At 39.7% G+C, this 14,810-nt stretch overlaps 1 protein-coding gene across 1 annotated transcript; it reads right to left on the bottom strand.

Moving 5' to 3' along the window:
• Nucleotides 1-2,669: 2,669 nt before the first annotated feature.
• LOC120288464 (pentatricopeptide repeat-containing protein At3g50420-like) lies at nt 2,670-14,130 on the bottom strand. Its single transcript, XM_039302451.1, has 5 exons — nt 14,021-14,130; nt 13,376-13,668; nt 3,497-3,638; nt 3,218-3,304; nt 2,670-3,009 (listed from the first exon to the last, which is right to left on the bottom strand). The coding sequence occupies exons 1-5, from the start codon at nt 14,128-14,130 to the stop codon at nt 2,670-2,672; spliced, it is 972 nt and encodes a 323-aa protein (XP_039158385.1).
• Nucleotides 14,131-14,810: the final 680 nt, after the last annotated feature.

Raw genomic sequence — 14,810 nt, 5'->3', positions numbered from 1 at the left:
TAGAGTTTGCGTGTTGACATAAATTGCAAGATCCTGTCATTTTTCGCATATTATATTCCAACACTGACAATGCCTGAGGGACGAGTATTTCTCTTGAAAAGCTTTTAGTGATGAAATCAAGACCTTAAATCACCATGTTTTGGTCTCAACGCCCTCCAAATGGTCAAGCATGTTGGGCAGATCATTTGGGATGCACTTTGCCATTGGGGAGCTAAGTTTCGGGTTGGCTGAGTCGAGATTTGTCCTGAATCTATGCTATGGTCTTCTTTGACAAGCCCCTCGATGGTAAACACTTATCCATTTTTCTTCGTAGCATTGTGAAATCTTGAGTTTTGGGGAATTGAGCTTCTTAGTTTTGTTTTAGCTGTAATTGACGTGAGAGAATTATGGAAGGTGTTCCAATGCTGTGAAATGCTTCGAAAGGCTAGCTTCTATTGCCTCCAACCCATTGTGGAAGGTGTTCCAATGCCTAAAATGCTTCGAAAGCTAGCTTCTACTGCCTCCAACCCTTGCCCCTTCTCAGGCCAACTATATAGCCTAGATCTTGGGTAGACTTAGGAATTAGTGATCTAGCATAAAAATATTTGGTCTAATTCCTAGTTCTAGAATTTTGGAATCGAAAATTGTTAGGTCAGTTTCCAATTCTAGGCTGGGAGTTGGACACTCAAGAATTGATCATCTTTAACATTTTATCCCCTCTAAGTTGTATTGTTAATCTTAATATCCATCATAATGCAAAGTTTCGAAGGTAAAAAGCAAAGTAATTGCAATATGAACAAAAGAAGAATGAAAACTCATCAGAATCCAAGTGGTGTTGGGAATCGAGAACTTGAAGGTATCTACCTAGTTGGAGACAAGACTTACTCTGATGTCTTTGCTAAGGGAGCAATCAGACTTTACGCACATTGCATCAACGTTGCTTATCTGTGTGTTGGCAACAAGCCAATTATTGGTGATATATGCCTCAGTTTGTGCTACCTGCCATTTAGGGTCTTAAAGTAGCATTAGAAGCTAACAATCATTCACTACCTGTTACTACTGTCTCACAGTCTGTCTTGACAATGTTCAACCTAGGTGCTCGATTTGCAGCTAGTTCTGCTCCTTTATTAAGACTTGTAGTCCAATTCTTACTAGCCAACAATTACCCTCTTCTCTATAGTTTGTACCCTTATTTTGGGTATGCCGCTGATCTAAGAGCATTCAGGCTAGATTATCCTCTGCTTGGTGCCTCTAGAGTCGTGGTGTGAAATAAAAATCTCGGCTATAGTAACCTCTCCGATGCCATAGTTGATTCTTTCTACTAAGCACTGGAGAAGGCAGGAGGGCCGAATGTTACAATGATCGTGTGCAATGTGTGTCTCCTCACGACATGGTATTCCTCCTTCATTGTCGCTTTGATGTGGACATCGAACCATATCGAGAAGGAGGTGCTAGGGACCCGTTGTCTATTCCAACTGGTTTGATCACTCAAGCGTAGGCCAAGCAATTCAGGCAAGCTGTTGGCGTCACGGTTCGTAATCTTTGGCGTGGAGATGACCTTAAATCAAATTTTGAAGAATCTTGGAAATCTTGACGTAATCTTTAGCTCGGAGATGACTTCGGATCAAATCTTGAAGAATCTTGAAAACTTTGGCGCAATTTGATTATATGGTCACTAAATATTTGACCAAATCAAAAAAATTATCTTCTTGTTTAGGCATGTTCTAGAATATGATGCATTAGATTTCTATGACTGGTTTTAGGGTTTGTGTGACAATTAGAAAGCCTATATTAAGGACTGGCCAAATTTCTTTGGGGGAGATTTTTTTTTTTTTGAGAAAAAGAATTGAGAGATTCTCTTCTACTGTTCTTTTGAGGACTTGACCTTATCAAGGTTCCCTTGTAACAAATGATTTGACTTATCGAGCGAGATAGCAAATTCTTTCACTTGTGGTGTCTATAACATTGGTTGGTTGACAAGCATTCGTCAACAGGTCACATTCATACCGAGGTTGCCAATCATAGGTTCATACCGAGGTTGCCAATCATAGATTTGATTGGAGGTCGAGATTCGCAATTAACACCCTTTGGGCCTTTATAGAATAATCTTTTCGCAATGATTCACATCACGCTTCCCAGCCAACATGAGGCAATGCTTCTGTGATAGAACATGACTATAACTCAGAGAAGTATAGATTGGCTCAGTGTTAACTATGGAGTGTATACCTTTTCTGCGAGCAATAGGTAAGCCAAGCTCATACGGAGAAGAATTTGAGGATGGAGAGTAAACTAGAATAGGCAAAGAATCTATCGGCTCTGCCATGGGAGCAGCTATCTAGTCTCCTTCTAAAGCAACTATCTACTCTCTTTGTAGTGTCTCATTCCATCGGAGGTTGCCTATGCTTGCACTGATATGTGAAGAGATCACCATCTCCTGTTTTGGTGCTGATGACCAAGTTTCATTGGAAAAGAACTATTAAATCTGGACTCCTCATTCTAGATACCACATATTATTGAATTAAACTTATCAACTTCCGATCTTTTCATGTTTCCAATTAGGCTGCTAAGTCAGACTGGATTTTGCTTATGGTAGGATGTAACTTATCACCAGACGAGAAGACATTAATTGTATCCTAGGATTCAATCCAACTTAGGCCTAGATCATTATCCATCATGAGCCCTTTTATCTTTCATCTTGTTTCTGCAACAACATCCCACTTCCCTGCAGCAGCGTAAAGATTAAAGAGCAAGATGTGAGTTGTAGTGTCTTCCACATCCAAACTTAGAACGTGCTCAGTAGCACGAATTCCCATGCGCAAATTCTGATAATTTATAGACGAGCTAAGCAAGGTTCTCCACAATTCAAAATGGTCATCATAGAATGGTGCTTTGTTAATCATTTCCTCTGCCTCTTCCAATAATCCTGCTTGGCTTAGCAAACTGACCATGCATGAGTAATGCTTAGGGCCTGGCCTAAGGTTAAAGCTTCTCATGCAATTCCATAAGTTCTTCCCTTCATTCACCAAGCAACTATGGTTGCAAGCAGACTATTTATAAGAAGGTCACTTGATTTGGAAGTAGACCGGCCACAAGAATTTCATCAAAAAGTTCCAGTGCCTTCTTTGCCAACCCATGGTAGCCATATCCTCCAAGCATAGAGTTATAGCATTTCAAATCAGGGTCAGAAAAATAAAAAAATATTAACTTAGCGGCTTGAAGGTTTCCAATTTTAGCATACATGTCAACTAGACTGCCGTAGACAGCCATGTCGACATCATATCCTGTTTTACCGCCAAGGAGTGTATCATCTCTCCTTGTTTGAGAACTGTAAGATCAGCACATGCGCTCAAAGCTCCACTTAAAGAAAAACTATCAGTCTTATGGCCTTCCTTGTACATTTCATAAAAATATTTCATTGCAGTCTCTGAATCTTCCAAATTTAGAATGAGCTACAATCATCTCTGTCCAGATAACCACATCCTTTACTGGTAATGAGTGGAAAACATTATGAGCATACCCATTTTCTCCATTTGTAAAGTACACGGAAATCAGCATAGTTCTGACATAGAAGCTACTTTCAAATCCCGCTTTAATGACTTGACCATGAAGAGCCTTCCCACAGTCATTGACTAAGAATGTTCCTGTTGCAAAAATGGCAGCTGCAATAGTTTATTCATTCGGTTTAGGAAATGAAAGTCTCATTAACTGTATAAAGATCTCTATGGCAACTTTGATATTGCTAGTATGAGTACCTAGAGGGGGGTGAATAGGTATATAAAAGATCTTTCTTCAGTAATTGCACAATACTAGACAGTTGATGGAATTGAGACAAACGATAATCAAAGTAAGACTGAGAGAAGAGAAAATTGAACACGCGGTTTATAGTGGTTCGGCTTATATCAAGCCTACGTCCACTCTTCTTCACTGACAGCCTATTGGCTGGATTCCATTATGAACAAAAGAGAAGTTACAGCACAGCTTTGCCTTGATTTCACAGTGTAGATGTTCTAGCACACCTCCTCAAGATTTCTCACAAATATAGACTCTCTTTTGTATACAAGTATTTGCTCAGAGTAATTGTCTAAACAACAAGAAGCTTCAGACTTTTGAATTCTTTTATCGCGCACACCTTGAACAACTAAGACCGTCTTCCTTATATATTCCTTTGTGCCATCATACCCGTTGGCACTTACCAAAGGAATTCCTCCAATCTACCCGTTGGACGGAATCAATTAGGAAGATTGTTCGAGCTATTAAATGAACGTTTTGATAGCCCATCAATCCTGTTCGCCCATACAATTAGGATCTCGGTTTCCATAAGTAGAACCTTCCAATAATATTTAGGCAATCACCGGATCTTCAATTATCGAGTCAATCTCGATCAATCAAAGGACTCCGTTATGTCTATTCCAGCCACGAGATCTTCTCCAGTTGATAAGGTTAAATCCTTAACGAAACATCTAGTTCTGGATAACCTTTCTTCAACGGATTAGAGACTATCAATGAGGATAGACTTTGAGTCTTGAGTCTGGCTGTCCGGAGGTCTTCAGACTTTAAAGAGCAGAGTTTGCAAGCCTTCGGACTAGACTGATGGAAACGTTTTGTCAACTTCAAAAGACTTCAAGAAGATTTCTCCAACAATCTCTCCCTTTTTTATGGTGACAAAACTTTCCTGCAGATTTGGATAACTTTGACCTGCAAAACATTTCTCAAACACATATGCATATCTTATAGAGATAAATGGCTAAATGAATAACACTAGAATCTGTAACCACATAAAATAGGTTAGTCTAGTATATGATAAAGCCATCCATAAGATATCAATACTAGTTTAATAAAAGCAATCAAGTTCAAGTCTAGTTCAGTTTTCATCCAGACACAAAACAAAGTCAAACAGAGTTCAAACAACAAAACAATCCAACAAACAGTTAAAAGTTTAACAATTGAAAGTTTGATCAAATCTTGCATCTCTCCCCCTTTTTGTCAGCATTAAAAAAAGGTTGAGATGAAATCAAGATTGCTTGGGAACGCGGACAAGCTGGAAATTATCCATAGACTGAACGATGCCTTCCAGCCTTTTAAAGTCTTCCTTCAGCTGTGCAATCTCCTCACTCTTGGCATTGGCCTGATTCTGAACAGAGAGGGCTTGCATCTTATCATTCAATGAAAATGAAGAAGCTTGACCTTCATTCTTTAAGCTTTGAACCTCGCATCCCAAGGCATAAATTTGACTTCGCATCTCCAAGAGAATATCCATGATTCTGCAAAAATTTGTTGTATTATCAGTCTGAGTACTTGCTTCAGCTCTATCTGATGGAGTAAATGCAGACGATGGTAGATCAGCATAATCTCGCAGTTTGGCGATGATACTTCATGACCTTCCTCTGGAAATTGAGAGGCATAAACATCCTTTGGGTGCCGGTGAGCGATCGACTCCTTCACTTGCATCGGGATATGAAGACTTCACTCATTTCTCCCGATCTCCCCGTTTTCATGCCTACGGTGGAGAAGAGTGTTCATCGGTTCTCCTTCTTCTCTTCTTTCTTCTTCAGTCTTTCCTCCTCTGCTTCTTTTTCAGCTTCTCTTTCTTCTTCTTCCTTCTCCTCTGCTTCTTTCGTCATTTGTTCCGATTCTTTTACGTGGAACAGACGACTTAAATTCTTCAAAGCCATCGCGAGAGATGGTGATGTCTTCCTCATCATCTTCATCCTCAACGAGGAGAGCTCTTCTTCTCTTGGATGGAGCAACCATGGGCTCCTTCCCTTTTCTTTTAGCTGTAGAAGAGATTTGATGATGTTTGGTAGGAGTTTTCTCCTTGAATTTCTCCAACTCCTTGCTTAGTTCCTTTAGACGCATTTTGGTCACCATTTTCAGTCCTACCACCATATGATCGCATGGTCGAACACAAAAGATTTGCGGAGGCTGAATATTCAGATGTCTGAATAACTTCGTAACAAGGCTTGGATAATGGAGTTGACCTCTGTCCTTCATCATTGCTCTATACATGTGAAACATAACAGTATGAGGGAGAGAAAACCTTTTCCCAAAGAGGATGGCATACATCAGCTTGGCCTCTGAACTTGAAACATCAGTCTTGGAAGTTGATTTCGGTTGGAGGCAATTAATCACAATCTTGTGAAGCAAGATGTTGAATGCACTCATCCTTAAGTAGGTGATCTTTTCATTTGTTCTCCTGTCCTTCACCAGTTCCAGTGTGGCCCGAGTAATGGAAACTTTGATTGGTTGATATCTTCCTCTTTCAACTCCTAACACATCTGCCAGCATATTCATATTCACAACATAGTCCTGGTCTTTAACGCTGAAAGAGAATCTATTTGCATCCAAAAGCTAAGATTTGAATAGAAATATGCGGTTAATTCAAGATAGGCCTCAGTAGTGTCGAGCGGAACTTTTCAAGTTGAAGATAACTGAACTTTTCCCTCAAGTTCATATTCACAAAGATCCAGAAAATCAAAATCCACACTCCTAGGGTTTATTACCCCACGCTTCAGCAATTTCGAGTACAGATCCTTTTGTTCCTTCGATCTGAACAAATCTCCCATTTTTCCTTGATTTTCAACCGCAACACCCATTTTCGGTTGAAATTGACTGTATAATTTGTCATCATCATTCCCATCTACAGGATTCGGCCCCCAGTCACGAGGATCACTTGGGATATTCGCAAGAGTTTCCTCGCCACCCCTTTACGAGCAATTCCCAAACTTTCCATTTTTCGCGAAAGATATATTCGTTCCCATGTTCTTTGTCTTTAAGAAAATCATCAATATAGTTCAAAGGAGTACAAATTCATTTTAAGGCATGATATAGCTGGTAAATATAAGCGGGCTTTTGAACTCTTACAGGGTCTGCATCCTCGATGATTTCTTCCTGTTGCTGATGATCAACGCCTTGAGGACTAGATGGAGGAGAATGACGCTGCTGAGAATGTTGTGGGCTCGGTTGCTGTTCTGGAGACACTTCTTCTTCGCAAGATCAAAGTGCGTAGGCCCCTCACTCATTCGCCGTGGTCCCCCGCTTGCGATTCTCGACGACTTTCTTGAAGATGACATCTTTCTCGGTTTTGGAAGATTCCTTGCTTGACTTTCCCAAGAAAAATGACAACTTTTTGAAGATTAAACAAAGAAGACAAACATGAATGGAGGATCGATGCTTTCTAGGGTTTTTGAGAGTAAAGTGAAGAGGAATCGACAGTGCACGATCGGTTAAAAGGAGAGATAAACGAACCGTCACAAAGGAAATAAAAAATGCATTTTCAAAATAACTGTCTTTTTCCGCAAAAATAGTCATTTAAAAAATAACTTCCTTTTTGAAAATGAAACGATGCAATAATTGCGTCAATTAAATATAGCAACAATTTAAACACAATCTGACGATCGTACCTTTTCAAGATGAGATTAAGGAGAGAAAGACTTACAGTCTGACGGTCGTACCAAGACTATCTTTTAGATAAAGTCTTGTAAGTCTGAGTCTGAAAGTCTTTAGACTTTGATATCTTCATACCTCAAAATGTTGAGTCTGGAACGGATAGATTCAAATTGATATTTCTCCAAAGGCTTTGTGAATATATCCGCTAGTTGGTTCTTTGAGTCAACAAATTGAATTGAAACATCTCCATTTTGAACATGGTCTCTAATAAAGTGATGTCGAATCTCTATATGCTTTGCTCTTGAGTGGAGAATTGGATTTTTGGTGAGGTTGATAGCGCTGGTGTTATCGCAATTAATCTTTGTGCATGAGTCTTCAATTTCTAAGTCTCTTAGCTGTTGTTTTATCCATAGAATTTGCGAGCAGCAACTTCCAAGGGCTACATACTCGCTTCGTTGTTGAAAGAGACACGGTGCTTTGTTTCCTTGAAAACCAAGACACCGTCCCCGCTTCCAAGCAACGGCAAGTTCCCGAAGTGCTCTTTCTATCAACTTTGCAACCGGCCAGATCTGCGCTCGAATATCCCCGAAGATTAAAGTCTCATTTCTTAGGATACCAAAGACCGATGCTTGATGATGAAGCAACGTATTTAATGATACGTTTCGCAGACCGAGATGGGATTCTCTAGGATTTGATTGAAACCTAGCACGATGCAAACACTCAACAAAATGTCGGTCTAGAAGCGTAAGATAAAGAAGTGAACCGATGATGCTCCTGTATAGCTTTTGATCAACTTTCTTCCCTTCTTCATCTTTGTCTATCTTCAAAGAACTTGACATTGGTATGTCGGTCTTTTTGCACTTTTCCAGTCCAAACCTTTTGACAAGATCATTAACATATTTTTCTTGATAAATAAAAGTTCATTCCTTCAATTGTTTTACTTGAAGACCAAGAAAGAATGTTAACTCTCCCATCATACTCATTTCAAACTCATCCTGCATAGATTTAGAAAATTTCTTGCATAGATTTAGAAAATTTCTTACACAGATTTTCATTAGAGGATCCGAAAATAATGTCATCCACATATATTTGAACAAGTAAGAAACTTTTGTTTTCCTTTTTGATAAATAAAGTCGTATCTACTTTACCTTTGACAAAACCATTTTGTATTAAGAACTTACTTAATCTGTCGTACCAAGCTCGAGGTGCTTGCTTTAAACCATACAAAGCCTTTTTCGCTAAAGACGAGCTCGGTTTCTTTGGGTCTTCAAACCCCGGTGGTTGTTCCACATAAACTTCCTCATGGATAAATCCATTTAGGAATGCGCTTTTGACGTCCATTTGGAATAACCTAAAATTCTTATAACAAGCAAACGCAAGTAATAGTCGAATAGCCTCTAACCTTGCTATTGGTGCGTAAGTCTCATCATAGTCTATTCCTTCTTCTTGCGTATATCCCTTGGCCACAAGTCTTGCTTTGTTTCATACGACTTTTCCTTTCTCATTCATCTTATTTCTGAACACCCATTTAGCTCCAATAACAGTTTTACCTTTTGGTTTGGATGTCAATTCCCAGACATCATTAATGTTGAACTGTCTGAGCTCTTCTTGCATAGCTTCAATCCAGCTTTCATAAGATAAAGCTTCTTCTATGCTCTTTGTTCAATTTCATAAACGAGCCACAAAGACTAGACTCTTCTCGCCTTTTGGATCTGGTGCGAATTCCTTCATTAATTTCGCCGATTATAAGATCTTTGGGATGACTGGACTTATGCTTCCAATTACTTGTTGATTTGTCTGGTTGATGATTTCTCTCTTTGTTTGGATCTTCACGAACAACCTGATGCTGGTTTTCTAGAGTCTGAGATGCTTCTTGAGTTGTAAGCTTTGGAAGGTGGGAGCAGTTCGACTCTTCTTGATGAGTCGACTTGATTCATCTTGCGTTGAGTCTTGAAATCTGACATTCATTGACTCCTCCACAAACTGGCTCTTCTTGTTATAGACTCTGAAGGCTTTGCTTGATGTAGAATATCCAAGGAAGATACCTTCATCTAATCTTTCTTCAAACTTACCAACTCGATCTTTTGCATTTTTCAATATAAAACATTTGCAACCGAATACATGAAAGTATGAAACAATAGGCTTCTTATCTTTGAATAACTCATAAGGGGTTTTCTCTAGAATAGGTCTTAAGAAGACTCTATTGATGATATAGCAAGCTGTTGAAACAGACTTCAGCCCAAAATCGTGAAGGAATCTTACTTTCAATTAAAAGAGTTCTAGCCATTTCTTGAAGAGATCTGTTCTTTCTTTCCACAACTCTATTTTGTTGAGGAGTATATGAAGAGGAGAACACATGCTTAAAGCCAGATTCATCACAAAATTTTGTAAAATCTTGATTTTCAAATTCACCTCCATGATTTGTTCTTATACTAGAGATAACACATCATTTTTCATTTTGAACCTTTTTAGCAAATTTTTCAAAATACGAGAAGGTTTCAGACTTACTTGCAAGAAATATACCCAAGTAAAACGGGAGTAATCGTCCACAATTACTAGGCAATATTTCTTACCTCCAATACTCTGTGTTCTGGTTGGTCCGAAGAGATCCATATGCAGCAACTGCAGTACATGATTAGTAGAGACATGATTTATTGGCTTAAATGAATTTCTTACCTGCTTTCCCAGAATACATGGAGTGCATGGATCAGTCTTTTGATAAGTTAGTTGGGTAGTCCTCAAACAAGCTGCTTTGATGAGATTTTGGCTAATTGCTTCATGTTGACATGACCAAGCTTTCTGTGCCATAAGCTTGCTTCGTCTTGAATTGAGATAAGACATTGCGATTCATTTGGTTTTACATCCAGAAGATAGATGTTTCCATATCTTCGACCCATGAAAACTGAGTCGAGTCTTTACTGATTCCAGAACATATTCCTTCTTGAAAGAAGATCTTGAAACCAGTATCACACAATTGACTAATGCTTTGAGAAGATTGTAATTGAGTCCTTCCACTAAGGAAACATTAGTTATTGTGAGATTTCCAATTTTCACAGTTCCAAATCCCACAATACTTCCTTTGCTATTTCCTCCAAATGAAACTTTTCCACCATTTGCTTGAGCAAGATTTATAAAACAATTTGAGTCTCCTGTCATGTGTCTTGAGCATCCGCTGTCAAGATACCACTTTACCTTTTTCTTGACGGTGACTTGCGTTTAAAATAAAGTCTCAAGCTTTCTTTGGTACCCAAACTTTCTTGGGTCCTTTGGTGTTAGTAACATAAGCGGTATTAGCCAATATTTTCTTAACAGGTTTCCAAACCATAGGACACTCTTTTCAAAGTGATCCGGACTGTTGCACTTTGAACATTTGAGAGCATTTCTACCTACGATTTTACAAAAACTTTCTTGAAATGATTTTTGTAAGCCTCTCTCGAGAGTCTTTTCTTAATTCTTTCTTTTACTTTAGGAAAATCAATCAAGGGAATTGTTTCGCTGTCATACCTAGACCGGACTTATTGAAGTAAGGTCTTTGAGCCGAAAGAATTTTTTCAAGTTTTTCAGACCCTATTGAAAATTTCTTTGAAATATTTGATAAGTTAGTTTTTAAAAGAGCATTTTCTTTTAAAAGATTATCTTCATTTTCTTTAAGAGTGGAAACAAATCAAGTCTAGACTTTTAACTCTTTCTACTAAAACATTTTCCTTTTGTTTTAGAGCTGAGTTTTCTTTTTTCAGTTCGGAAAATCTTTTGAGAGAAGTCTTAAGACTAAAACACAGTTCATCAATGTATTTAGAAACTTTGACAGGAATTTTAAAATTACTTGCCTCAAATTCACTTTCGAGTCGATCGATCCAGTGTCCGAGTCGATTGTGCCATCGACATAGATTGGCATATTCATTATCACTTTCTTCACACTCGTATCACTCCGGTTTCAGCTTTGAGAGCTTTTCGATATCTTTCAGATTTTCCTTTCTTCTTCCTTAGAAGAGGACAGTTGGGTCGATGTGTCCCATTTTCTTACATTCAAAGCGAGACTACATCTTTGTTTGGTTCCTCATCATCAATAGACTTGGTCATTTGTCTTTGAAAGCTTTGTTTCTTTGAGTTGAACCTTCTTCCTTTTCTATTCGGTTTTCGAATCTTCTTATCATGAGAGCAAGCTCCTCATCATCCATATCATCTTCGAATCTGTATCATCATAATCATCATTTGATTTTAATGCAATGGATTTCTTACCTTTTGGATCTTCATCTTCATTGATCCGTTCCACTTCATAAGACCGAAGAGTTCCAATCGCTCGTCGACGAGATAGTGGCATAATTCTTTACGTCTCTCTTATCGAAGTCTTTATGTGATTCCAATCCTTGGAGAGTCCACGCAGTAGCTTGTTTACCTTCATGGGATCAGAAATTTGTTGACCTTGATTTTCAAGACCATTCACGATATCTATAAAGCGACTAAACATGTCAGTTATAGATTCTCCTGGTTTCATTCTGAAGGCTTCGTATTGACCGAGAAGAATGTTGATTCTTGTTTCCTTCACTCGATCTGTTCCTTCATAGGTGATATGCAATCTGTCCCAAACTTATTTTGCTGTAACACAAGAAGATATTCTATTATATTCGTTGGTGACAAAGCACAATATAAGGAGTAAATTGCTTTTGCATCGAGTGCTTGTCTCTTGAGTATCTCTTCCTGAGTCATTCCGCTGGTCTCAACAGTTTCTTTCCCTCTTTCAGAGACTGATGCAACGGTAGGAGTAATTCCTTTTTCTACAACGTCCCATTCCAGAGGATCCTTTGATCGTAGGAAAGCTTTCATCTTGTTCTTCCAGATGTTGTAATCCTTTCCATCAAAATAAGGTGGTCTGGTGTTGCTTTGCCCTTCTACCAGCCCTGGAGCCAACATACTAGCCATGGATCTTTAAATCTGAAGTAAAACACTTCAAACAAAGTGAGTACACAGGCTCTGATACCAATTGATATTGCTAGTATGAGTACCTAAAGGGGGGTGAATAGGTATATAAAAGATTTTTCTTCGTAATTGCACAATACTAGACAATTGATGGAATTGAGACAAACGATAATCAAAGTAAGACGAGAGAAGAGAAAATTGAACACGCGGTTTATAGTGGTTCGGCTTATATCAAGCCTACGTCCACTCTTCTTCACCGACAGCCTATTGGCTGGATTCCACTATGAACAAAAGAGAAGTTACAGCACAGCTTTGCCTTGATTCCACAAAGTGTAGATGTTCTACCACACTTCCTCAAGATTTCTCACAAATATAAACTCTCTTTTGTATACAAGTATTTGCTCGAGTAATTGTCTAAACAACAAGAAGCTTCGACTTTGGAATTCTTCTATCGCGCACACCTTGAACAACTAAGACCGTCTTCCTTATATACTCCTTTGTGCCATCATACCCGTTGGCACTTACCAAAGGAATTCCTCCAATCTATCGGTTGGACGGAATCAATTAGGAAGATTGTTCGAGCTATTAAAGGAACGTGTTGATAGCCCATCAATCATGTTCGCCCATACAATCAGGATCTCGGTTTCCATAAGTAGAACCTTCCAATAATATTTAGGCAATCACCGGATCTTCAATTATCGAGTCAATCTCGATCAATCAAAGGATTCCGTTATGTCTATTCCAGCCACGAGATCTTCTCCAATTGATAAGGTTAAATCCTTAACGAAACATCCAGTTCTGGATAACCTCTCTTCAACGGATTAGAGACTATCAATGAGGATAGACTTTGAGTCTTGAGTCTGGCTGTCCGGAGGTCTTCAGACTTTAAAGAGCAGAGTCTGCAAGCCTTCAGACTAGATTGATGGAAACGTTTTGTCAACTTCAAAAGACTTCAAGAAGATTTTTCCAACAAACTTCTCCATGACCATTTTCTATATACCCAGAAATCAATGAGTTCCAAGAAACAATGTCTGGATTCTGCACTCCATCAAAAATACTTTTTGCAGTACCTATGTCATCGTAGTTAAGATACATGTCAAGCAGGGCATTCTCCATAGGCAGATCAAAGGTGGTGCCAGAGACGATTGCTTGGCCATCAATGATCCAACATAGGCATGATGTTCTAACTTTGCGCAAGCATTCAGGACAATTGAATACGTGAACTGAGTTGCAGAAACACCAGATGCAAGCATCTCGCTGAATATGCGGAGAGCGTCCCCGATTCTATGGTTCTTCAAACTCCCAAAAATCATCGAATTCCACATGACATCATCTTTATCAACTATACACCGAAAGACATTCCCTGCAGATTCCAGATCCCCGAAACTAGAGTACATGCCAAGAATAGACGTCTGAACACAGACATTATCCAAAAACCCACATTTCACGACATGACCATGAAGCAGAGAACTTGTGAACCGATCTTCGAGCAAAGAGCAAGCCTAGAACAAGCTGGTGAACGTCAGCCCATTAGGCCTTAGCCCCTCCTCGCCTAGTCGAGCGAACAACCCCAAGGCCGAGGATGCCCGATCGGGCACCCGAGAATAAGCCGAGATGAGCGCGTTGGAAGAAACTATGTTTCTTTGAAAAAGAAGAAGGGGAGCCGATGGAACGGCGTTTCAAGGTCTTTGCCAAGTTAAACCTTCGCAAGAGACGTCGGGGGTTTAGCTATCCTTGCCTTCCCAGCTTCAAGAGGGTCTCTTCATCCCCCGCCTGGTCGCCGCGGCCGGCCAAATGTTCGGCGACGGGTCTTAGCTCTCCCGCGTTTCCAGTCTGATCGACCTCCATCTTCGACCCTGCGCTGTGAGTCTCGTCATTCGTTCACCGGAAAATCTTCTACTTTGATGCGTCGGCCTGGCGTCCTCATCCTCTCATCGTTGATTGGTCTTACGATGTCGAAAATTCGGTATTTGTGCGTGCAGGTAGTCGAGGTTGCTTTTGCAAGTAGAGAAGAGGAGAAGAATCTGCTGATGGCTCTTTCCACGGTGCGTTTGTTTCACCTTCCCCGTTTGCGTCTCGTGCTGGCATGTCTTTCGATGTTAAACGGTCGGTTCGGCTTTGTCAGTGCGTGTTGAGATGTTGACGAGGTTGCGCGAGTGCTGATCGGATTGTCGGTTTCTAGTTTTTGCGAGAAACTGATGTTTCCTCTTATAGCGTCGTCTCTCTCTCTCTCTCTCTCTCTCTCTCTCTCTCTCTCTCTCTACCCCACTATGTGTGTCTGGATAGTTGATAGTTTGGGGAATGATTGGTGTCTTTGTCACTTAACAGGACATGGACATGAAATTAGTTACCGGGAGCGCAGATTCGGGTGAATTCGCTCTCGACTCCGAGGAACAGATCTTTTTGGGCAAGATTGTTGGTGATTTGGTGAGTTTTTCAATGCTAATGAGCTGTGAAGTTTCCTTTTGGAATGAAGCTGATGGCTTGTTCATTCGATTCCGCTATTCTTGAGCTCTGTTTAATCTCTA

This window comes from Eucalyptus grandis, chromosome 9 (genome assembly GCF_016545825.1).
Source record: "Eucalyptus grandis isolate ANBG69807.140 chromosome 9, ASM1654582v1, whole genome shotgun sequence".
NCBI lineage: Eukaryota > Viridiplantae > Streptophyta > Magnoliopsida > Myrtales > Myrtaceae > Eucalyptus > Eucalyptus grandis.
The sequence above is the reverse complement of the archived record's forward strand: the minus strand, read 5'-3'. Positions and strand labels throughout refer to the sequence as shown.